The sequence below is a fragment of the Oncorhynchus clarkii genome, chromosome 10 (genome assembly GCF_045791955.1).
Source record: "Oncorhynchus clarkii lewisi isolate Uvic-CL-2024 chromosome 10, UVic_Ocla_1.0, whole genome shotgun sequence".
NCBI classification, from domain to species: domain Eukaryota; kingdom Metazoa; phylum Chordata; class Actinopteri; order Salmoniformes; family Salmonidae; genus Oncorhynchus; species Oncorhynchus clarkii.
This window is the reverse complement of record NC_092156.1, coordinates 58072582-58100053: the sequence shown is the minus strand read 5'-3', so window position 1 is coordinate 58100053 and position 27472 is coordinate 58072582. Positions and strand designations below refer to the sequence as shown.

Sequence of the window (27472 nt, the reverse complement as noted above, 5' to 3'; positions counted from 1 at the left end):
TATTATTTGCACCCTTGATAAAGATGAGCAAAATGACTGTATGAAGTGCTTTGAGAGGCTACTCAAGTATCCTATCACCTCCACCTTATCTGTCACCCTAGATCCCCTTCAATTTGCTTACCACCCCAATAGGTCCACAGACGATGCAACCGGCATAACACTGCACACTGCCCTATCCCATCTGGACAAGAGCAATACCTATGTAAGAATGCTATTCATTGACTATAGCTCAGCATTGAACACCATTGTACCCTCCAAGCTCATCATCAAGCTAGAGGCCCTGAGACTCAACCACACCCTGGACATTTGGGTCCTGGACCTCCTGATGGGCCGCCATAGGTTGTGAAGATAGGAAACAACATCTCCACTTTGCTGATCCTCAACTCTGGGGCCCCACAAGGGTGTGTTCTCAGCCCCCTCCTGTACTCCCTGTTCACCCATGACTGATTGGCCATGCACGCCTCCAACTCAATCATCAAGTTTGCAGACGACACAACAGTAGTAAGCTTGATTACCAACAACTACGAGACAGCCTACAGGGAGGTGGTGAGGGCACTCTGAGTGGGCTTTCAACAAAATAGCCTCTCACTCAACGTTACCAAAACAAAAGAGATGATCGTGGACTTCAGGAAACAGCAGAGGGAGCACCCCCTATCCACATCGACGGGATAGCAGTGAAGAAGGTGTAAAGTTTTAAGTTCCTTGGCGTACACATAACGTACAAACTGAAATGGTCCACCCACACAGACAATGAGGTGAAGAAGGCGCTAAAGCGCCTCTTCAACCTCAGGAGGCTGAACAAATGTAGCTTAAAAACCCTCACAAACGTTTACAGATGCTCAAATGAGAGCATCCTGTCCGGCTGTATCACTGCCTGGTACAGCAGCTGCACGGCGCCCAGCCTCAAGGCTCTCCAGAGGGTGGTGCGGTCTGGACAACGCATCACCGGGGGTAAACCACCTGCCCTCCAGGACAGCACCAAATGTCACAGGAAGGCCAAAAATATTATCAAGGGCAACAACCACCCAAGCCACTGCTTGTTCACCTTGCTACCACCCAGAAGGCAAGGTCAGTACAGGTGCATTCAAGCTGAGCCCGAGAGACTGAAAAACAGCTTCTAGCTCAAGCTCATCAGACTGTTAAACAGCTGTCACTAACACAGAGATGCTGCTGCCTACATACAGACTTTAAATCATTGGCCAATTTAATAAATTCATCACTAATCACTAGTTAATAATGTCAATTTAATAATGTTTACATATCTTGCATTACTCATCTCATATGTATATACTGTATTTTATACCATCTATTGCATCTTGTCTATGCCACTCTGTCATTTCTTATCCATATATTTGTATGTTCATAATCTTATTCCATTCCTTTACATAGATTTGTGTATTTGGTAGTTGTTGTGGAACTGTTAGATTACATGTTAGGTGTTGCTGCACTGTCAGAACTAGAAGCACAATTATTTTGCTACGATCACAATAACATCTGCTAAAAATGTGTATGTGACCAATAACATGTGATTTGATTTGAAAATAAATACGACAACTACTGAGCTATATTGCATGCTCAAAAAGAATGGAAAAATATATGATTTTATACTAATACAATAATGAATTTAATAGAAAAAAAGATACATGTCAAAATTATTGGTACCTCTGTTTTCAATACTTCAGCACACTACCCTTGAAATGATAATGACACTGAGGAGCCTTTTTCTAAAATGTTTATGATATTGAAGAACACATTGGGAGGAATCTTAGACCGTTCACGCATTTAAAAAAAATCCACGTCTTTGATATCCTTCGTCAGTGCTTATGGACTGCCCTCTTTAATTCAAAACGTTGGTTTTAATAAGTTGATGTCAGGAGACTGATGAACAGCATTGACACATGGATTTGAACCAGTGCTATTGTCAGATTCAGATGACATGAAAATAGAGCTGTTTGGTAATGCACAGCAGCAAATGCAGAAAAGTACCTCTCCACCTAAGGTGGGGGATCTTTGATGATTTAAGATGCTATAGAACTATTTTGTTTCACCTGGTACTGGGGACCTTATTATGTCAGCGTCATCATGAACTTCAGCAAGTACCAGGTCATTTTAGCCAAAAACCTTGCTTCCACTGAAAAGAAGGAATACAATTATTCCAAATAATTCAAAGCAATTAACACCCTAGAGTCGATGTCCGCTTCCCCGTGGAAAGCTAATTAGCATTGTAAAAAAGTCTCCATAAAAATCTGTCAGTTTAACTAGAGATTTCCATTTTTACATCGAATGAATCTCAATCCACTGGGGAATGGGAAATGGTGGCGTGTAGTGCGGACAAAATGAAGGATTTTGAGAAAAAGCTATTCACTTTTAATAAGGCACACCTGTTAATTGAAATACATTCCAGATGACTACCTCATGAAGCTGGTTGAGAGAATGCCAAGAGTGTGAAAAGCTGTCATCAAGGCAAAGGGTGACGACTACTTTGAAGGATCTCAAATAGAAAATGTATTTTGATTTGTTTAACACTTTTTTTGTTATGACATGATTCCACATGTGTTATTTCATAGTTTTGATGAATTCCCTATGATTTAACAAAGTAGAACATAGGAAAAATAGAGAAAGACCCTGGAATGAGTAGGTTTGTCCATACTTTTGATTGATACTGTAGGATACCATGGTGAGCGAGCTTTGCAACTTTTCGTTTTCAGTAAGTATTGATATTAATAGATATATTGTTTTTTATGCAGTCGGATAACCACTAAAACGCATGGTCCTCTTTTTATTTGCACACAATATACTGTAGCTGGATCACCCTGTCCTGTCGCTAGGGGTCCACAGTCATGCAGCTCCAAAACCCCACACATCCCACCCAGCTTTAGGATCTTAGTGAAATATTCATTATTGGTTTCAGGTGTGTTAGGCCAAGGCCAGTGACAACCAACCCCAGGGCCAGGACTGAGCAGCGCAGCAACTTGTGATTGCTTAAATAGGTATTTCCCCTGACGTGGACATGTTTTCAATAGACTCCTTTTGTCATACAGTATTCCAAATAAGTCATCCAGACGCTATGACATTTGCACAGTAGACCATTAATATTGTAATAAATAAAATCTAGTGATAACTTTACATTTATGTCATCCATCAACTTTAGAGGTTTGTCAAACTGCCTAAAAATAGTTTAGATCAAGCTTCGGGCTAATTACGTTGGAGTACATTTATACATTATATTAACCAAGAACAGAATCTATGGTTAAATAAATTAAATTACCATTATTCCCAGATCCCAGACTGTAGCCCATCAATTTATGATGGAAAGTTGTATCCATTCACTGATTGCAATAATATACTGTAAAATTCACCTGAGCTTCATAGACTGATCTTACCTGGCTGTCTGACCCTGCTAGGGACACCTGTCACCATCTGATCCTTCCAAGAAATGATGAGCATGTTGTTGTGTCCTGACTGTGTTCACTTTGACAGTGAAGCATGTAGAGCTGTTTATACCATGTCAGTGTGAAAAGTAGTGAATTAGCTAGGGATACTGACAGATCAATAGCGTTACAGTGCTTTACTATTTAATAAAAACTCACATTGCGCTGTCAAAAAACGTCAAAACATTTATCTTCGATTATTTGGCCGTTTATTTCATAATTTGATTCAAGTCGGTGCGTGATTTAGACAAAATTATAGATAGCTTTTGGCTAGCTCTAATGGTACATTAACTGGCGAAAACTGTCCAAGTTAATTTACTTCTGTTGAAAACGGGACAAAAAAAAGGCCACAAAACATTTCATTACACAACAGCTGTAATATACTGCTACCTGATAGATAGCTAGAGCTGGACTAGCTGTGGTAGCTAACTACTACTAGGTAGCTAGCTAGCTAATGTTAGAACTTCAGTCGAGAGGGGATGAAACTTTAACATTACATGTCAGTTACACTATTAGCTCAGCACTGGGAATAAATACTTGCTGTTAAGTCAAACAGCAGTTGCCTTGCCAGCTACATCAGTCAAATAAAGAGAAGTCAGTTTCAGCTCTGTTTGCTTTTACAACTTGGAGAAAAAGCACAACACACAGACAGCAGTTGTCTCTTTTTCTTCTTCTTCTTCTTTAGGATTTTGTTGTCAGATTGCATTCAACAATTAGGTGCATAGACCACCACCTACTGTACTGGTGTGTAAAGCCAGTAACGGCCTACCTATATTAAATTCATGATACCGTAAGAAAACATTTTGAAAAGGGAGAAGGAAAACTGCCCTGCCAACTATTAGCCCGCTATAAAAAAAACACCTCCCCATTCCACTATTTTACATGATTAATCCTACGGTGAGGACATAACACTACCATTCAACACCCCCTGCAACAGTTATGCAGTAAATCCTCGCAATCCCAAGTACTTCTTTGCTGCTGCGACCACAACCTCTATTTTTTGTGACTTCCATCAGGTACCATATTCTTCCCTTCACTCTCTTGGTCTCTGCCTACTCACAGGAATCCTCTCAGGATCTCTCAACCTGTACCCATCTTCCTCTACCACTCTTTTCACTGGTTCGGCATAAGACCCTTTCTGTTCAACTCTAACCCTGGCAAACTCAACGTGCCTTTCTCTCACTGGACACCCCAAATCTCCAGCCCCATGGGCAACCCCACAGCTAACGCACACAACTTTCTCCATCAATACTACACATTCCTTCACCTCATGCCCACCTGCACACTTCTCAAATCTAAGAATCTCCCTCCTACACACTGCTGCAACATGCCCATAAACTTCACACCTTTAAAACACTGTAGTATTTTTGGAACAAAAGCTCTAATGGGATAACTTACACTTCCTAAATTGACCTTGTTGAACAAAGACTCTACATCAAAACTCAGCAGGACAGACAATGTCTTTTCCCACGCTCTCCATCCATTTCAAGTGATCCTCCTCAACACTTAATGCCATCCCCCGTTATCACTCCTTTCAATGGCGCCCTACCCTAAGCACACAGCCAAGACAATGCAGGACAGGCTTTGCAAAAAGTCTCTGAATGTCTTTGATTGGCCCAGCCAGAGCCCGGACTTGCACCAGATCTTACATCTCTGGAGAGACCTGAAAATAGCTGTGCAGCAACGCTCCCCATCCAACCTGACAGAGCTTGCAAGGATCTGCATAGAAGAACGGGAGTAACTCCCAAATTACAGGTGTGTCATACCCAATACGACTCAAAGCTGTAGTTGCTGCTAAAGTGCTACAACAAAGTACTGAATTAAGGGACTGAATACTTATGTAAATTACTTTTTTTTTTTTTGTTTTTTTTTTTGAGTTAGCAAACCTTAAACCTGTTTTTGCTTTGTCATTATGGTGTATTGTGTGTAGATGTGGCTGTAACCTAACAAAATGTGGGAAAATGGAGTACACAGTACAAAGACATACTTACTTGCAGGTTCACCTCTGAACAATGCAACAACAATAGGAAAGGTAAGTAGCTGCATGAATAAGTGGTAACAAAAATAAAGGAATGAAATCATTTCACAATTTTTTTTCTATATAAATGTTTACATAGTCTATGTGGAAATAACAGACATGAGCCAAGCATGTTTACCTGTAGAATGAAATAGGTTGTGTTAGGTTCTAAATAACTGACGGACAACTATAAATGCTCAAACCAAGTTTATTCAACCAATGACAGCTGAACAGACAAAAACCAATTCACACAAGCACTGGCACACAAACCTTTCTCATCTTCTGAGTTTCCTCCTTACATATCTGAACAGCCAATACACACACCTCTGTTGCTAGACTGAACTTCAGTGATATCCGTTCTTCCTCACTTCACCTGACCTCGTCCCTGGTTCCTCACTCCTCCACAACTCACGGCTGTCCTGTTAACTTGTACCAGACGGTGGACCTGATGTGTAACACTAACCTATTCTGTCAGAATGTAAATGTTCTACATTCCCCTCTCTCCGTCAGTGCCATGACTAAGGATTTTTCATATTTTCAGTTTTAGAAGTCAGAGCCCATCAGTACCCCCCCCCCCACTGGAAGATTTACCGATACCGTTCAACATTATTTAAACTTGGAAACTTATAAACGAACACAAAATAAAACATGACGAAAAATTACCACATGATTAACATTCACAGTTGATTATTATGTTTGTAACTCCAAGCCTTATGACCTCTAATCACACTCTGCACACTCTAATTTCCATTTCTCGTCGGACAACAGAATGACATTTCAGCTGGAGCATTTGACTTCCTCCATTTCAGCTGGTGCTTTTGGTTTCTAAGAGAGTGACAGCACAAGACTTGAACATATAAAACAAAACAAACATAACAGCATTAATAATGTGTTAACCTCTGCATAATTATATATGCAAAGACAAAACCTATAACGGCAATTAGAGGTGGAAGAAGGAGAGGACCAAAGCGCGGCGTGGTAAATGTCCATGTTTTACTAGAAAAGACTGAACACTATGAAATACAAAAACAATAAAGTGAATATCAACAAACCAAAACAGTCCCATGTGCCACAAACACTGACACAGGAAACAACCACCCACAAAACACAAAGGGAAAACAGGCTACCTAAATATGGTTCTCAATCAGGGACAACAATTGACACCTGCATCTGATTGAGAACCATATCAGGCCAAAACCAAAGTTTGATAACATGACAATTACCACTCTCTCTTCGCCTGACTATGCCTTCAGGATACTTTTCTGCTGGGTTTCACAAAACAATGAAGGCCCTAAGAAACCTCCTCATGCTTTCATCCGGTCTTCCACCTCCGGCCACAAAAGGTGTTTCACTTCGCTCCCCATCTCCTTCCTTATCCATAGGCACCTGATATATCAACTTTATCTCATCTTGAGGTAACTCAGCACTGTATATATGTTTCAACATCAATGCCCTTAGAAGATAATATCCCAACAAAGTAACAACCCTTGCTATTACTAACACTGCCCATGACGAATTCTTCACAATCCCTCATTTGCACCGTAGTCCAATTCCATGCTGTTACTATAGCATCCTTCAGTTACTGTTCCTACAGCGACTGCCTTGAGAATAACAATTGCAGGGAATCTGTCTCCTGCTCTCCTATTATCTTCGCTGTTCACTGTTAGATCTAGGACTGAACCTTTCAGATGCTCCCTACATGTCTCCCAACTCAAACCCGGTTCCCTAGCCACCAACATCTCCAATGACCTCCTGTGTTCTGCTACAGTCGGTACCTGTGGATAATACTTCCATGTGCTCAACTTAGGTACACATCCCTCATCCCAAGGCCGATCCACACCCCACCCGTTTGTGAACACCCCCGTTACAGTGTAAACGTTGGGTCCCAACGGTTGATATGCAGCCACCTTCTGACACTTTCCGTTTACCGTCACCCGGTCTCCTGGGAGATATGTCAAGTGTTTTCTGACTTTTAGACGTTGTTTGTGGTCTACTGGTGTTTAAAACGTTCCCTGACCACTTCACTCCCTTAGTTGCTGTACTAAATTGCATCACTTGTGAATAAAACCTAATTTCACAAGACAGCACTTCCCCGACTCTATCCTTTGCTTCTCCTTCGTCAGCCTACGTTCAATGTACTAATCTATCCAAGTGACTCTACCCAGATCACCATACCTTTGTGATTAGTGATCAATGTCATCACTCAGCAAATGCTTTTCTCCCAGTCAGAGCCTGGACCATAACACATAGCAACTGTGGATTTTGGAACTTCATCCAAAAGAGACAGGTAAGAGCATGAACAGGTAGCAGTGAATCAGGTGGAGAGGACAGAACAGACAGAAAGTCAAAGTGCAGCTGCTGCAGCAGCAGAGTTAAAATAGTTTTGCCGTCTGCCATAGGGTTGATTTGTAGAGGATGTTGATTTGCACAGATCATTTTTCTGAAAACCCCATAGTGATGCATACCGTCGTACTGGCTTGCTTTTGCTTTCACCGTCTTTCAATTTTTGCATACCCCATCTAAACGCATAATTAGCAACAGGTTTAACAGGGTTGGTGGTAATTAACTACACTGAAAAAAAGTCACAGTCCCATGTTTCATGAGCTGAAAGAAAAGAGCCGAGAAATGTTCCATACAAAACAAAAAGCTTATTTATCTTAGTCTGTACTCAAATTCGTTTACATCCCTGTTATTGAGCATTTATCCTTTGCAAGTATAATCCATTCACCTGACAAGTGTGGCATATCAAGAAACAGATTAAACAGCATGATCATTACACAGGTGCACCTTTTGGTGGGAAAAAAAAGGCCACTCTAAAATATGCGATTTTGGTTAACAACCCAATGCCACAGATGTCTCAAGTTTTGAGGGAGAGTTCAATTGGCATGTTGACTGCAGGAATATCCACTGGAGCTGTTCCCTGATAATTTAATGTTAATTTCTCTACCATAACTCTACCATAAGCCGCATTCAAGGTCATTTTAGAGATTTTGGCAATACGTCTAACCGGCCTTAAAACTGTAGACCACGTTTATGGCATCATGGGGATAGTGGTTTGCTAATGTCAACATTGTGAACAGAGTGCCCCATGGTGGGAGTGAGTTATGGGACAGCAGGCATAAGCTACGGATAACAAACGCATTTGTATTTCATCAATGGCAATTTGAATGCAGAGTGATACCGCAAACAAAATCTGGAGGCCCAATGTTGTACCATTTATTCGCCTACATCACCTCATGTTTCAGCATGATGATGCACGGCCCCATGTCACAAGGACCTGTACACAATTCTTGGATGCTGAAAATGTCCCAGTGTTCTACCGTGCATACTTACCAGACATGTCACCCATTGAGCCTGATCGAAATGCTCTGCATCAACAAAACGGAGGTAAAACCAGACACTCACTGGCTTTCTGATCCATGCCTTTACCTTTTTTTTCCTCCAAGATATCTGTGAGTAACAGATACATCTCTGTATTGCCAGTCCTATGTGCAATTATCTGTGACTTGTGGTATAACCGGTATGGAAAATAATTTTGATACCTCTTTCGCAATCAGACCATCAAGAAAAAAAACAACCGATAGGCAGATTGCATTGATGATGTCTTTCCACAGTGTGGCAGGGTAGATGGATTTGCCAGGGTGGAGGAATGTTTAGGAATGTTGTCACCTATAAAGAGGGCCTAACAACACCAGACACCACCCAACCCGCTGATCAGCAATTGCCACAGTAAGGCTTTAAATACGGTCTGAGATTCAGATTGAGCATACCTGCATCCTCCTGTCATACTGGCATTACTGATTGTGAGGTGATAGAGAGAGAAGACGCTGTACTTTTCAACTTGTATACCTGGTTGACCATAACCCCGTGACCCCTTTCGGAGAACAATTTCAAGTGGACTTCATTTATTTATTTCAAGAACTTCAGGTGAGTGGAATCTGGCATGCAAGATACTGAATTTAGTGTTAGAATTCTACAGTTGTTCTTCCTTTAAATGTTTTGAGCTTATGCCATGACTGTTTGTGGTAGATGGTGGCAGATTGTGGTAAATTGTGATCATTCTGGCAACAATGGCTGACACTTAAATAACGTGCCATAGCATTAGTTTTATAGCATTACTTTATAAAGATATCTATCATTATCCAACTAATTTAATTGTCATGACAGTATGTGTATTTCATCATTTTAATCAATTGTTTATTTATGTGCAAACGTTATACACACATATATCTGAACATCAAAAATAGCAGTTCCACATTTAAAATCAATAAAAACAAATGAGTGAAAAATAATAAGAATTCTTAATTTCAACATATGTCATCAAAATATTTATTTGACAGAAATGTATTTGAAATTACACACTAGTAATGAAGACTAAAACATGGAAATGCCTTTCAAAATCAGTGAGTGATATTTACCAATCCAATAATATGAGATGATCTTGCCACCAAGTAGGCCTGTGGCCCCAAATATCATTAATTTATATCTGCCAAATCAATCAAGAAGGATATCAAGTCAGTTCAAGAAATGACATGAGACATAATAGGATTATTTCATTATACAATGCCTTCCAGAAAGTAGTCATACCCCTTGACTTATTCCACATTTTGTTGTGTTACACCCATCAACACGCAATATCCCATAAGGACAAAATGAAAACATGTTTGCTGGTTTACTAAAAAGGAAATACAAAAATATCTCATTGACATAAGTATTCACACCCCCGAGTCAATGCATGTTAGAATCATATTTGGCAGCAACTACAGCTGTGAGCCTTTCTGGGAAAATCTGTACAAATGGAATGTACAATATTTATGTATTTACATAAGTCTTACCATAGAGTTTCAAGCTGATTTAAGTCAAAACTGTAACTAGGCCAATCAGGAACATTCAATGTAGTCTTGATAAGCAACACCAGTGTATATTTCGCCTTGTGTTTTTGGTAATTTTCCTGCTGAAAAGTGCCTTTTTTGCACTCAAGTCATTTAGGTTAGTATTGTGGAGAACTACAATGTTGTCAGTTTTTACCTATCACAGCCATTAAAACTTTGTAACTGTTTTAAAGTTGGCCTCATGGTGAAATCCTTGAGCAGTTTCCTTCCTCTCCGGCAATTGAGTTAGACAGTTGAACTAAACTCATGAGGCATTAATTAGTTAATTTAATTTAACATATCATTAATTTATAGCAACTGAATGCCCTTTTAAATCTCAGTTATATGAAAATAACACATACACACAAATCATAACACAATATGCCAGCGTAGTTTCTAAATAATGTCACAAACAATTATTGGCACCTATGATAAAGATTAGCAAAAAGACTGTATGAAATAAATAGTAAAAATACTGAGCTATATTGTATGCCCAAAACATTATATTATTTTAGACTAATACAATTGCTCAGAGAAAGAGATTTTATTTAACAAGTAATTTTTTTTCTTCTAAAAATGAATTAATAACAATTATTGGCCCTGTTTTCAATACGTTATCACCCTCCCCTTGCGAGAATAACAGCATTGAGTCTTTTTCTAAAATGTTTTATGAGATTGGAAATCGCAATGGGAGGGATCTTTTACCATTCCTCGATGCATAATCCTTCCAGATCCTTGATATTCTTCGCCTGAGCTTATGGACTACCCTCTTCGATTCAAACCACAGGTTTTAAATGGGGTTCCAATCTGGAGACTGAGATGGCCATTGCAAATGTTGTAATTTTGTGGTCAATTAACCATTTCTTTGAAGATTTTGATGTGTACTTTGGGTAATTGTTTTGGAAGATCAACTTCCTGGCAGAGGACACCATGTTTTTGGCTAAAATGTCCTGGTACTGGGTAAAGTTCAGGTTTCCATTGACCTTAACAAGGACCCCAGGACCAGCGGAAGCAAAATAGCCTCAGAGCATCAAAGATCTGCCACTCTATTGTACAGTAGGTATTTTCTTTTGACACCAAACCTACCAACCACTGTTCCAAAAACACGTTTTCATGTGCTCATGTGATCTTAAGTGAAGATCATGTGATAACATATGACAACATGTAAAGTAACATAAAACTACCCACTGGAGAAAAATATAGTTGAATCAACGTTGTTTCCACGCCATTTCAACCCCCAAAATCTATGTGATCACGTTGAATCAATATGCAAAACTGATTGGATTTGCAAAAAGTGATCAAATTAATGGAATGTATTATTTTAAAGCAAGTCAAAGCGCAGACGAAGGACATCAATGATCTGGAAATATTCTGTATGGAGGAATGGTCTAAGATTCCTCCCAATGTGTTCTCCAATGTTAAGTCTCAGTGCCATTATCCAGAATATATATAGGCAGAATATATATAGGCAGAATATCGAAATATAGGTCAAACAGTAGAAAACCTGATATCATCCTTTTCTCTTAGGTGGTGGAAATATGGCCAAAATCAAGATGAGCACTACACTGCTATGTCTAACAGGTAAGAAATGAGAGCAGAACATGCTCAAAAACCTTGGGGTTTAGCTCCATAGTTTCAAGAGTGGTGCATTAAACTTGTGTCATTACTTAGTTCCTGAGGTTCATATGAGAATATGCCTTAAACAATGTGTAAAACAATTATATGGAGATTGTGAAATTGTTAACATCCCAGTGCAGTCCACAATGTGATGTTCCTGTGTTTTATATATATTTCCACACTATGAGGTTGGAACAATACTGTGAAAATTATGACAAAGCCTTTTTGATGTAAAAGCGATTTGAAAAGCCACTTGAAATTTGACAATGTTCCAGTGGGATGTAGTTTTGGCCATCCATGGTGATGTCACCATGTGGTAAATTATATAATGGAACAATACGAATATTTCCAAACCTCTCCAATAACAGCTCATTTTCAGTTTTCCCACCCCAATCCATGCCAGTCCTGGCAAACATGTTGCTTGAGAAATTGCTCTTTGCTAAAAAGCTATTTTTCTTTTTGACCATTTTAATATAAAACAATCACAGTAAGATACTTAATTGTTACCCAGACATGATTTTGGTAGTGAGATAAAAACAGCCTAAAGGTAGGGAGACACAAAATCTGAAGGTAGGGAGACACAAAATGTACATCTCTTTATTTTAGTAGTGGTTGCATTGAAGACAAGGATGGTTATATTTATCCCTGGATGTCAGTATTTGCATAGCCCAGTCATTTCAGTCATTTTTGTGATATTAAAACAATTCTGATAATGTCTCAAAGCATGTAAAACGATAGAGTTATTTGAAATTGGCTACTACTAGCCAATAATTAGCCGAACGTTTCAACAATGCATGGGTGGCTGTCTAACCAGCTAACGTGTGCACAAAATATTTCCAGTCATAGAATCCAGCAATACATTGCAGTGGAGAAGAAGCAAGCAGAAACAGTGATAATGTTCCACCCACACTAGATACGGACCAACCAAACTTGCCTGTGGCATGGGGCACACGCGTACATGCAATTATTGCATTGAATCATAATTTCACCACCTTGGCTACATACCTTTAAACAAGTGGTAAAAGTTATTTATTTAGAAATTTGACTTTCTGGTTCAGCACATGCTCCCACATCAGGCATCAAATCGGTTATATTTAGAGAACATGGTTATAATACAATATTATATTTATGCCATTTAACACAGAACTACAATAAATGGATTGATAGAGATTCCCTTTTCTATACCCTTTGCGGGCAGAGTCAAAGTTATTGCCTGGGAAACAATACCCGAACGCATCCAAATGATTAAACTTGGGAGAATCTCAATTTCATTTCCTTTATTCCTTGCATCCTCTCTTAATTGCACTCATTCCTGCAGCATACTTTCAATGATCACTTCTGAACATGTATTTGTCTTCTCTAGCTGCCTGCAACATTATGTATTTTCTTTCATGAAGATATGATAGACAGTTGGGAGTCGGAGCAAATCTCAGCAGCCGCTGAGCAGGAAGAGCGCAAATTAATCCTGTTGTAGGATTCATTGTGCCAGCAGGTCAAACAAATATATACAAGGAAGGAGTCACTTGGGAAAAAAATCATGACTCTTGAATCAGTAGAAAGAGAAATAAAAAAAATAATGAATCGTCCGCGAACTGCACAATTTTGCCTGGACCTTCGTTTACCCCTGGGTCTGAGCCCCAAATGCCTCTGAAAGGCATCTGCAGTAGGTTACCATCTCTTCAAAATGGAAGACATAATTTTTCATTTCCTGATCCTGAAATTGGAAAATGTTTAGCAAAATCAAATTTGACCAATCAATACTGCATAACACAGTCCAATAACCACACAAAAATTTTTTACGCAATGCCAAATGTACGCAATGCCAAATGTATGCAATGCCAAATGTATGCAATGCCAAATGTATGCAATGCCAAATGTATGCAATGCCAAATGTATGCAATGCCAAATGTATGCAATGCCAAATGTATGCAATGCCAAATACAGCAGGCAGAAATGATTAAAAACTCGTTATACCAGCTGTATTTCTACCTGGTTGAATGGCAATAGCTCAGAAACATATTAAAACCCTCTTGGGTCAATTTCCGGAAATGTTTTTATTTATTTATTTTACCTTTATTTAACCAGGTAGGCAAGTTGAGAACAAGTTCTCATTTACAATTGAGACCTGGCCAAGATAAAGCAAAGCAGTTCGACAGATACAACGACACAGAGTTACACATGGAGTAAAACAAACATACAGTCAATAATACAGTATAAACAAGTCTATGTAATGTAACTCGCATAATAAAATAAATCCCTGTTCAAATCAGACTGTTTAAGCTAGAGATGTGTTTTTGGTTGGGCTGCGTCTCAATGGACCACATTCCGCCCATATCTGCCTTCCGCATCTGCAGTGGAAAGTGGCAGAGCTAAAAACAATGATACATTCAAAAAAAAATTACTCTGTAGTGTCCGAATGGTTTGGCCTACAAACTATTGACCCATCGATGTAAAGGTGAGTCTCTCACGAACACGTGCGTCAGTTGTCTTGTTCTAGGACGCCATCAAGCCTCATAAGACTTCCCTGAAGGCAGCACGGTACCAGTTCATGCAAATGATGAAAATATGTAAGGAAATTGTTTAGTGACAAAAATAGGGGTTAAACATGTGTAAAAAAAAAGATTTACATACTGATAATTCGTATGTCTCTCAGTTATAGGAATGACACTTCCAATTTCCCCTTAAATGTGCTTGGTATGATGAAACGTGAAACAACCAAATAAATACCAATAATAATTTCCATTCCATCAACAGTACTTATGGCAACAGCAATCGTGGCAGCACAATCAACCACACCTGAGCCCATAACAACCATGCAGCAGACACAACAAAATGAGTTGCGGCTACAACAACCACAGCTGCATGAACAACAACATCATCTGAAACAACAGCAACAACAGCAGGGGCAACAACACCCGAAACCCTTCCAACAACAAACAACCAAAGTCGTCCCCAGAAAATCCCCAGATGCTCCCATAACAAGCACAGCTGAGGCTGCTACGACAACCACAGCCAGCCCCACTACAAACACAGCTTCCCCCACATCAAACACAGATGCTGCTACGACAAGAACAGCTGTCCCCACAACATCCACAGCTGTTCGTACAACAACCGTAACTACCCCCACAACAACCACAGCTGCAGCCACAACAACAACAGCTTTTTACACAACAACCACAGCTTCACCAATGATAACCACAGCTGTAACAACGATAACTACAGCTTCTGCTACAACAACAACAACACCTGTTGCTCCAAAAACTACTGTTGCCCCAACCAGTGATTCCACTGACCCTCAAACAGCAAATGAAGGTGTACTTATTCTGCATTTCCGGTTGAATAGTACATTTTTGGAAGCCTACAAAAGTCCACAGTCCAATGACTACCTTAATTTGGCTTCAAATCTGACAACTGAGGTAAATGTTGATAATTGACATAAGCACAAATCTTTAAATGTACATTTATAACAAAACTTGATTGTGAGTTATATTTACTATTTCTCCTGTCCTTTTAATGCTTATTGTGTGCACTGATATTTTTCTACAGTTGAATCAAGGATTCAAAAGAATATATCCTGTAATCTTCCTCAGATGCATCATCATCAGTTTCTGGTATGTTCACTTTCTTTTTGGTCCACATTTCTACAACTTACTTATTTGCAGGTAGACAAAGTGTATTAGACACATGTAAAACTTTCCTTAACAATACTAATATGGCTAATACTCCTATTAACAACAGTAATAACTTTTATTGCATTTCACATCAATTCTGTTCTTTGATAATTAGGTCTGGTTCTGTGGGTGTGACAACTAACTTGATCTTCACAAGCCAGTCTGTGGTCCCTAAGGTTGCAAATGTAGAGGACTCCCTCAAAACATCCATCAGCACGTTCACAGTCTTCTTAGATGTTATTATTGGCAGTATCAAAGCTGGTAAGGATTCATCTAAACACAACACATTATGCAATTCAAACACATTATGGGGAGAAAGAGTAGTTGTCCGAGTTGTCCAGGACTGTGGTGTTGGGTTACCAAACAAATGTAATTCAGCACATTTAACAGATATTGCAGAGTATTTTAATGGTCGTAATAAAAACATTTTTTATACAGAACTCCAGAATAACACGACTGCTACTACGACTACCAAAAAAATGACAGCTGCTCCCACAATTACCACATCTTCCCACACAACAAATGCCACTGCTGCTACGACAACAACAACTGCTGCTACAACAACCACAGCCATTACAACAACAACCACAGCTGCTCCCCAAACAACAACAGATGATCCAACAACAACCACAGCCACACATATGCCATCTACAGATGTGGCCACGAAAAGTACAGCTGTGGCAACAACAATCACAGCTGTAAACGAAACAACCACATCGGCATCAATGACAACCACAGCCGTAGCTCCGACAACCACAGCCACAGCTCCAACAACCACAGCTGCTCCCACAACAACCGCAGATGCACCCACAACAACCACATATTTTCTAACAGCTACTACAGCAATTCCAACAACCACAACAGCTTCCTCTTCAACAACCACAGCTGCTCCAACAACAACCACAGCTTTCCCCACGACAACCACAGTTGCTGCTACTACAACAACAGCTGTGGATTCAACAACCACAGATGCACCGACAACAATCCAAAAAATGTTAACAACTACAGCAGCTCCCAGAACCACCACAGCTTCCCCTACAACAACCACAGCTGTACTCACAACAACCACAGCATCTACCACAAAATCCACAGTTACTGCTGCTACGACAACTACAGCTGTGGCTACAAAAACAAATCTTTCTCCTACAAAAACCACAGCAGCACCAACAACGACTACAGCTGCTCCCACAACAACCACACTGCAGAGTCAAGCAGAAGAGCTGTACCCTCAAAAACCACAGCGGCACCCAGATCATCATAAGCTGAAACATCAACAACAGCAGGGGCAAAAACACCCTAAACCATGCGAACAACAAACAACCACAGTCGTCCCCAAAAAAACCACAGCTGCTCCAACAACAACCACAGCTGCTTCTGCTACGACAACTAAAACTGTGGCTACAACAACAACAGCTGTTCCCACAACAACCACAGCTTCCCCGACAACAACCATAGCTGCTGCAACAACAACAACAGCTGCAGCTACAACAACCACAGCCAGCCCCACAACCACAGATGATCCCGGAACAACCACGTCTACAATGACAACCACAGCCACAGCTCCGACAACCACAGCCATCCCCACATCAACCACAGCTTCCCCCACATCAAACACAGATGCTGCTACGACAACAACAGCAGTCCCCCCAGCATCCACAGCTGTTCCCACAACAACTACAGCTTCCTCCACAACAACCATAGCTGCTGCTACGACAACAACAGCTACAACAACCAAAGCCATCCCTACAACCACAGATGCTCCCGGAACAACCACGTCTACAACGACAACCACATCCGCAGCTCCGACAACCACAGCCAGCCCCACATCAACCACAGCTTCCCCCACATCAAACACAGATGCTGCTACAACAACAACAGCCGGCCCCACATCAACCACAGCTTCCCCCACATCAAACACAGATGCTGCTACGACAACAACAGCAGTCCCCCCAGCATCCACAGCTGTTCCCACAACAACCATAGCTTCCCCCACAACAACCATAGCTGCTGCTACGTCAACAACAGCTACAACAACCAAATCCATCTCCACAACCACAGATGCTCCTGGAACAACCACGTCTACAACGACAACCACAGCCGCAGCTCCGACAACCACAGCCAGGCCCACATCAACCACAGCTTCCCCCACATCAAACACAGATGCTGCTAAGACAACAACAGCTGTCCCCCCAACATCCACAGCTGTTCCCACAACAACTACAGCTTCCTCCACAACAACCATAGCTGCTGCTACGACAACAACAGCTACAACAACCAAAGCCATCCCTACAACCACAGATGCTCCCGGAACAACCACGTCTACAACGACAACCACATCCGCAGCTCCGACAACCACAGCCAGGCCCACATCAGCCACAGCTTCCCCCACATCAAACACAGATGCTGCTACAACAACAACAGCCGGCCCCACATCAATCACAGCTTCCCCCACATCAAACACAGATGCTGCTACGACAACAACAGCAGTCCCCCCAACATCCACAGCTGTTCCCACAACAACCACAGCTTCCCCCACAACAACCATAGCTGCTGCTACGACAACAACAGCTACAACAAACAAAGCCATCCCTACAACCACAGATGCTCCCGGAACAACCACGTCTACAACGACAACCACATCCGCAGCTCCGACAACCACAGCCAGCCCCACATCAACCACAGCTTCCCCCACATCAAACACAGATGCTGCTACAACAACTACAGCCGGCCCCACAACATCCACAGCTGTTCGTACAACAACCGTAGCTACCCCCACAAGAACAACAGCTGCCGCTACAACAACCACGGCTTTTTACAAAACAACCACAGCATCACCAATGACAACCACAGCTGTAACAACGATAACTCCAGCTTCTGATACAACAACACCTGTTGCTCCAACAACTACTGTTGCCCCAACCAGTGATTCCACTGACCCTCCAACAGCAAATGAAGGTGTACTTATTCTGCATTTCCGGTTGAATAGTACATTTTTGGAAGCCTACAAAAGTCCACAGTCCAATGAGTACCTTAATTTGGCTTCAAATCTGACATCTGAGGTAAATGTTGATAATTGGCATAAGCACGAATCTTTAAATGTACATTTATAACAAAACTTGATTGTGAGTTATATTTACTATTTCTCTTGTCCTTTTAATGCTTATTTTGTGCACTGATATTTTTCTACAGTTGAATCAAGGATTCAAAAATATATATCCGGTAATCTTCCTCAGATGCATCATTATCAGTTTCTGGTATGTTCACTTTCTTTTTGGTCCACATTTCTACAACTTACTTATTTGCAGGTAGACAAAGTGTATTAGTGTAACGATTCTCCTCTTGTGAAGTAGAGGCGGACCAAAGCGCAGCGTGGTGGTTGTTCATTGTATTTTATTACGACACTATACATGAACAAACTAACGAAAAAACAAGAAACGTGAGAACTCAAAACCTAATACAGCCTATCTGGTGAACACTACACAAAGACAGGAACAATCACCCACAAACAAACAGTGAAACCCAGGCTACCTAAGTATGATTCTCAATCAGAGACAACTAATGACACCTGCCTCTGATTGAGAACCATACTAGGCCGAAAACATAGAACTGCCCCAAAACATAGAAAAACAAACATAGACTGCCCACCCAACTCACGCCCTGACCATACTAAATAAATGCAAAACAAAGGAAATAGAGGTCAGAACGTGACAGTACCCCCCCCCCAAAGGTGCGGACTCCGGCCGCAAAACCTTGACCTATAGGGGAGGGTCTGGGTGGGCGTCTGTCCGCGGTGGCGGCTCTGGCGCGGGACGCGGACCCCACTTCGCCATTGTCTTAGTCCGCCTTATTGTCCGCCTCCGTGGCTTACTCACCATGCCCACCCCTCTCAATGACCCCACTGGACAGAGGGGCTGCTTGGGACAGAGGGGCAGCTCGGGACAGAGGTGAAGCAGCTGTTCGGGACAGAGGGGCGGCAGCTGCTCGGGACAGAGGGGCGGCAGCAGCTCGGGACAGAGGGGCGGCAGCTGCTCGGGACCGAGGGGCGGCAGCAGCTCGGGACAGAGGGGCGGCAGCAGCTCGGGACAGAGGGGCAGCTGCTCGGGACAGAGGGGCAGCTGCTCCGGGCGGAGGGGCTCTAGCGGCCCCTGGCTGACTGGCGGCCCCTGGTTGACTGGCGGCACTGGCGGCCCCTGGCTGACGGGCGGCACTGGCGGCCCCTGGTTGACTGGCGGCACTGGCGGCCCCTGGCTGACTGGCGGCACTGGCGGCCCCTGGCTGACTGGCGGCACTGGCGGCCACTGGCTGACGGGCGGCACTGGCGGCCCCTGGCTGACGGGCGGCACTGGCGGCTCCTGGCTGACGGGCGGCATTGGCGGCTCCTGGCAGACGGGCGGCACTGGCGGCGCTGGGCAGACGGGCGGCACTGGCGGCGCTGGGCAGACGGGCGGCACTGGCGGCGCTGGGCAGACGGGCGGCACTGGCGGCTCTGGGCAGACGGGCGGCGCTGGCGGCGTTGGGCAGACGGGCGGCACTGGCGGCGCTGGGCAGACGGGCGGCACTGGCGGCGCTGGGCAGACGGGCGGCGCTGGCGGCGTTGGGCAGACGGGCGGCGCTGGCGGCGTTGGGCAGACGGGCGGCGCTGGCGCTGGGCAGACGGGAAGCTCAGATGGCGCTGGGCAGACGGGAAGCTCCGGCAACGCTGGGCTGAGTAGCTCTCCTAGCGCCGAACAGGCGGGAGACTCCAGCAGCGCTGGAGAGGAGGAAGGCTCTGGTAGCGCCGGAGAGGCGGGAGGCTCCGGCAGAGGCGCCGGACAGGCGGGAGGCTCCGGACAGGCGGGAGGCTCCGGCAGAGGCGCCGGACAGGCGGGAGGCTCCGGCAGAGGCGCCGGACAGACGGGAGACCCCGGCAGAGGCGCCGGACAGACGGGAGACTCCGGCAGCGCTGGAGAGGAGGAAGGCTCTGGACGGATGGGCCGGAGAGACAGCCTGGTACGGGGAGCTGCCACCGGAGGGCTGGGGTGTGGAGGTGGTGACGGATAGACCGGGCCGTGCAGGCGCACTGGAGCTCTTGAGCACCGAGCCTGCCCAACCTTACCCGGTTGAATGGTCCCGGTCGCCCTGCCAGTGCGGCGAGGTGGAATAGCCCGCACTGGGCTATGCAGGCGAACCGGGGACACCGTGCGCAAGGCTGGTGCCATGTAAGCCGGCCCAAGGAGACGCACTGGAGACCAGATGCGTAGAGCCGGCTTCATGGCACTTGGCTCGATGCCCACTCTAGCCCGGCCGATACGCGGAGCTGGAATGTACCGCACCGGGCTGTGCACCCGCACTGGGGACACCGTGCGCTCCACAGCATAACACGGTGCCTGCCCGGTCTCTCTAGCCCCCCGGTAACCACAGGAAGTTGGCTCAGGTCTCCTACCTGGCGTAGCCATACTCCCTGTTAGCCCCCCCCCAATAAATTTTTGGGGCTGACTCCCGGGCTTCCATCCACGACGCCGCGCTGCCTCCTCATACCAGCGCCTCTCCGCTTTCGCCGCCTCCAGTTCTTCTTTGGGACGGCGATATTCTCCTGGCTGAGCCCAGGGTCCTCTTCCGTCTAATTCGTCCTCCCATGTCCATACCTCCTCGCGCTGCTCCTGCTGCTGCTTTTTCCGTTGCCCATTACCACACCGCTTGGTCCTGTTGTGGTGGGTGATTCTGTAACGATTCTCCTCTTGTGAAGTAGAGGCGGACCAAAGCGCAGCGTGGTGGTTGTTCATTGTATTTTATTACGACACTATACATGAACAAACTAACGAAAAAACAAGAAACGTGAGAACTCAAAACCTAATACAGCCTATCTGGTGAACACTACACAAAGACAGGAACAATCACCCACAAACAAACAGTGAAACCCAGGCTACCTAAGTATGATTCTCAATCAGAGACAACTAATGACACCTGCCTCTGATTGAGAACCATACTAGGCCGAAAACATAGAACTGCCCCAAAACATAGAAAAACAAACATAGACTGCCCACCCAACTCACGCCCTGACCATACTAAATAAATGCAAAACAAAGGAAATAGAGGTCAGAACGTGACAATTAGTCACATGTAAACCATTCTTTAACAATACAAATAGAACAAATTATCCTACTAACAACAGTAATAACTTTTATTGCATTTCACATCAATTCTGTTCTTTGGTATTTAGGTCTGGTTCTGTGGGTGTGACAACTAACTTGATCTTCACGAGCCAGTCTGTGGTCCCTAACGTTACAAATGTAGAGGACTCCCTCAAGACATCCATCAGCACGTTCACAGTCTTCTTAGATGTTATTACGGGCAGTATCAAAGCTGGTAAGGATTCATCTAAACACAACACATTATGCAATTCAAACACATTATGGGGAGAAAGAGTAGTTGTCCGAGTTGTCCAGGACTGTGGTGTTGGATTACAAAACAAATTTAATTCAGCACATTTAACAGATATTGCAGAGCATTATAATGGTCGTAATAAAACATTTTTTTTATACAGAACTCCAGAATAACACGACTGCTACTACGACTACCAACAAAATGACAGCTGCTCCCACAATTACCACATCTTCCCACACAACAACTGCCACTGCTGCTAAGACAACAATGACTGCTGCTATAACAACCACAGCTGCTCCCCAAACAACAACAGATGATCCAACAACAACCACAGCCACACATATGCCATCTACAGCTGTGGCTACGAAAAGTACAGCTGTGGCAACAACAATCACAGCTGTAAACGAAACAACCACATCGACATCAATCACAACCACAGACGTAGCTCCGACAACCACAGCCACAGCTCCAACAACCACAGTTGTACTCACAACAACCACAGCTGCTCCCACAACAACCGCAGATGCACCCACAACAACCACATATTTTCTAACAACTACATCAATTCCAACAACAACAACAGCTTCCTCTTCAACAACCACAGCTGCTCCAACAACAACCACAGCTTTCCCCACGACAACCACAGTTGCTGCTACTACAACAACAGCTGTGGATTCAACAACCACAGATGCACCGACAACAATCCAAAAAATGTTAACAACTACAGCAGCTCCCAGAACCACCACAGCTTCCCCTACAACAACCACAGCTGTACTCACAACAACCACAGCATCTACCACAAAATCCACAGTTACTGCTGCTACGACAACTACAGCTGTGGCTACAAAAACAAATCTTTCTCCTACAAAAACCACAGCAGCACCAACAACGACTATAGCTGCTCCCACAACAACCACACTGCAGAGTCAAGCAGAAGAGCTGTACCCTCAAAAACCACAGCGGCACCCAGATCATCATAAGCTGAAACATCAACAACAGCAGGGGCAAAAACACCCTAAACCATGCGAACAACAAACAACCACAGTCGTCCCCAAAAAAACCACAGCTGCTCCAACAACAACCACAGCTGCTTCTGCTACGACAACTAAAACTGTGGCTACAACAACAACAGCTGTTCCCACAACAACCACAGCTTCCCCGACAACAACCATAGCTGCTGCAACAACAACAACAGCTGCAGCTACAACAACCACAGCCAGCCCCACAACCACAGATGATCCCGGAACAACCACGTCTACAATGACAACCACAGCCACAGCTCCGACAACCACAGCCATCCCCACATCAACCACAGCTTCCGCCACATCAAACACAGATGCTGCAACGACAACAACAGCAGTCCCCCCAGCATCCACAGCTGTTCCCACAACAACCACAGCTTCCTCCACAACAACCATAGCTGCTGCTACGACAACAACAGCTACAACAACCAAAGCCATCCCTACAACCACAGATGCTCCCGGAATAACCACGTCTACAACGACAACCACATCCGCAGCTCCGACAACCACAGCCAGCCCCACATCAACCACAGCTTCCCCCACATCAAACACAGATGCTGCTACAACAACAACAGCCGGCCCCACATCAACCACAGCTTCCCCCACATCAAACACAGATGCTGCTACGACAACAACAGCAGTCCTCCCAACATCCACAGCTGTTCCCACAACAACCACAGCTTCCCCCACAACAACCATAGCTGCTGCTACGACAACAACAGCTACAACAACCAAAGCCATCCCTACAACCACAGATGCTCCCGGAACAACCACGTCTACAACGACAACCACATCCGCAGCTCCGACAACCACAGCCAGCCCCACATCAACCACAGCTTCCCCCACATCAAACACAGATGCTGCTACAACAACTACAGCCGGCCCCACAACATCCACAGCTGTTCGTACAACAACCGTAGCTACCCCCACAAGAACAACAGCTGCCGCTACAACAACCACGGCTTTTTACAAAACAACCACAGCATCACCAATGATAACCACAGCTGTAACAACGATAACTCCAGCTTCTGATACAACAACACCTGTTGCTCCAACAACTACTGTTGCCCCAACCAGTGATTCCACTGACCCTCCAACAGCAAATGAAGGTGTACTTATTCTGCATTTCCGGTTGAATAGTACATTTTTGGAAGCCTACAAAAGTCCACAGTCCAATGAGTACCTTAATTTGGCTTCAAATCTGACATCTGAGGTAAATGTTGATAATTGGCATAAGCACGAATCTTTAAATGTACATTTATAACAAAACTTGATTGTGAGTTATATTTACTATTTCTCTTGTCCTTTTAATGCTTATTTTGTGCACTGATATTTTTCTACAGTTGAATCAAGGATTCAAAAATATATATCCGGTAATCTTCCTCAGATGCATCATTATCAGTTTATGGTATGTTCACTTTCTTTTTGGTCCACATTTCTACAACTTACTTATTTGCAGGTAGACAAAGTGTATTAGTCACATGTAAACCATTCTTTAACAATACAAATAGAACAAATTATCCTACTAACAACAGTAATAACTTTTATTGCATTTCACATCAATTCTGTTCTTTGGTATTTAGGTCTGGTTCTGTGGGTGTGACAACTAACTTGATCTTCACGAGCCAGTCTGTGGTCCCTAACGTTACAAATGTAGAGGACTCCCTCAAGACATCCATCAGCACGTTCACAGTCTTCTTAGATGTTATTACGGGCAGTATCAAAGCTGGTAAGGATTCATCTAAACACAACACATTATGCAATTCAAACACATTATGGGGAGAAAGAGTAGTTGTCCGAGTTGTCCAGGACTGTGGTGTTGGATTACAAAACAAATTTAATTCAGCACATTTAACAGATATTGCAGAGCATTATAATGGTCGTAATAAAACATTTTTTTTATACAGAACTCCAGAATAACACGACTGCTACTACGACTACCAACAAAATGACAGCTGCTCCCACAATTACCACATCTTCCCACACAACAACTGCCACTGCTGCTAAGACAACAATGACTGCTGCTATAACAACCACAGCTGCTCCCCAAACAACAACAGATGATCCAACAACAACCACAGCCACACATATGCCATCTACAGCTGTGGCTACGAAAAGTACAGCTGTGGCAACAACAATCACAGCTGTAAACGAAACAACCACATCGACATCAATCACAACCACAGACGTAGCTCCGACAACCACAGCCACAGCTCCAACAACCACAGTTGTACTCACAACAACCACAGCTGCTCCCACAACAACCACATATTTTCTAACAACTACATCAATTCCAACAACAACAACAGCTTCCTCTTCAACAACCACAGCTGCTCCAACAACAACCACAGCTTTCCCCACGACAACCACAGTTGCTGCTACTACAACAACAGCTGTGGATTCAACAACCACAGATGCACCGACAACAATCCAAAAAATGTTAACAACTACAGCAGCTCCCAGAACCACCACAGCTTCCACTACAACAACCACAGCTGTACTCATAACAACCACAGCATCTACCACAAAATCCACAGTTACTGCTGCTACGACAACTACAGCTGTGGCTACAAAAACAAATCTTTCTCCTACAAAAACCACAGCAGCACCAACAACGACTACAGCTGCTCCCACAACAACCACACTGCAGAGTCAAGCAGAAGAGCTGTACCCTCAAAAACCACAGCGGCACCCAGATCATCATAAGCTGAAACATCAACAACAGCAGGGGCAAAAACACCCTAAACCATGCGAACAACCAACAACCACAGTCGTCCCCAAAAAAACCACAGCTGCTCCAACAACAACTACAGCTGCTTCTGCTACGACAACTAAACCTGTGGCTACAACAACAACAACTGTCCAATCAACAACAACCACAGCTTCCCCGACAACAACGATGGCTGCTGCAACAACAACAACAGCTGCAACAACCACAGCCAGCCCCACAACCACAGATGTTCCCGGAACAACCACGTCTAAAACAACAACCACAGCCGCAGCTCCGACAACCACAGCCAGCACCACATCAACCACAGCTTCCGCCACATCAAACACAGATGCTGCTACGACAACAACAGCAGTCCCCCCAACATCCACAGCTGTTCCCACAAAAACCACAGCTTCCCCCACAACAACCAAAGCTGCTGCAACAACAACAACAGCTGCAGCTACAACAACCACAGCCAGCCCCACAACCACAGATGTTCCTGGAACAACCACGTCTACAACGACAACCACAGCCGCAGCTCCAACAACCACAGCCAGCCCCACATCAACCACGGCTTCCCCAACATCAAACACAGATGCTGCTACGACAACAACAGCAGTCCCCCCAGCATCCACAGCTGTTCCCACAACAACCACAGCTTCCCCCACAACAACCATAGCTGCTGCTACAACAACAACAGCTACAACAACCAAAGCCATCCCTACAACCACAGATGCTCCTGGAACAACCACGTCTACAACGACAACCACATCCGCAGCTCCGACAACCACAGCCAGCCCCACATCAGCCACAGCTTCCCCCACATCAAACACAGATGCTACTAAGACAACAACAGCAGTCCCCCCAAACACCACAGCTTTTTACACAACAACCACAGCTTCACCAATGATAACCACAGCTGTAACAACGATAACTCCAGCTTCTGATACAACAATACCTGTTGCTCCAACAACTACTGTTGCCCCAACCAGTGATTCCACTGACCCTCCAACAGCAAATGAAGGTGTACTTACTCTGCATTTCCGGTTGAATAGTACATTTTTGGAAGCCTACAAAAGTCCACAGTCCAATGAGTACCTTAATTTGGCATCAAATCTGACATCTGAGGTAAATGTTGATAATTGGCATAAGCACGAAACTTTAAATGGACATTTATAACAAAACTTGATTGTGAGTTATATTTACCATTTCTCTTGTCCTTTTAATGCTTATTGTGTGCACTGATATTTTTCTACAGTTGAATCAAGGATTCAAAAGAATATATCCTGTAATCTTCCTCAGATGCATCATCATCAGTTTCTGGTATGTTCACTTTCTTTTTGGTCCACATTTCTACAACTTACTTATTTGCAGATAGACAAAGTGTATTAGTCACCTGTATTCTTTAAAAATACTAATATTGCTATTACTCCTACTAACAACAGTAATACATTTTATTGAATTTCACATCAATTCTGTTCTTTGGCATTTAGGTCTGGTTCTGTGGGTGTAACAACTAACTTGATCTTCACAAGCCAGTCTGTGGTCCCTAACGTTACAAATGTAGAGGTCTCCCTCAAGATTTCCATCGACACGTTCACAGTCTTCTTAGATGTTATTATTGGCAGTATCAAAGCTGGTAAGGATTCATCTAAACACAACACATAATACAATTCAAACACATTATGGGGAGAAAGAGTAGTTGCCCGAGTTGTCTGGGACTGTGGTGTTGGGTTATCAATCTAATTTAATTCAGCACGTTTAACAGAT

At 43.6% G+C, this 27472-nt stretch overlaps 1 protein-coding gene across 1 annotated transcript; it reads left to right on the top strand.

The window, feature by feature from the left end:
- Positions 1-208: 208 nt before the first annotated feature.
- LOC139419297 (homeobox protein 2-like) lies at positions 209-26547 on the top strand. Its single transcript, XM_071169246.1, has 12 exons — positions 209-339; positions 836-1063; positions 14991-15215; positions 16262-16813; positions 17162-17724; positions 17779-18459; positions 21807-21816; positions 22326-22895; positions 23244-23998; positions 24576-24585; positions 25095-25643; positions 25989-26547. Exons 1-12 carry the CDS (start codon positions 209-211, stop codon positions 26545-26547), a joined length of 4833 nt encoding a protein of 1610 aa, XP_071025347.1.
- Positions 26548-27472: the final 925 nt, after the last annotated feature.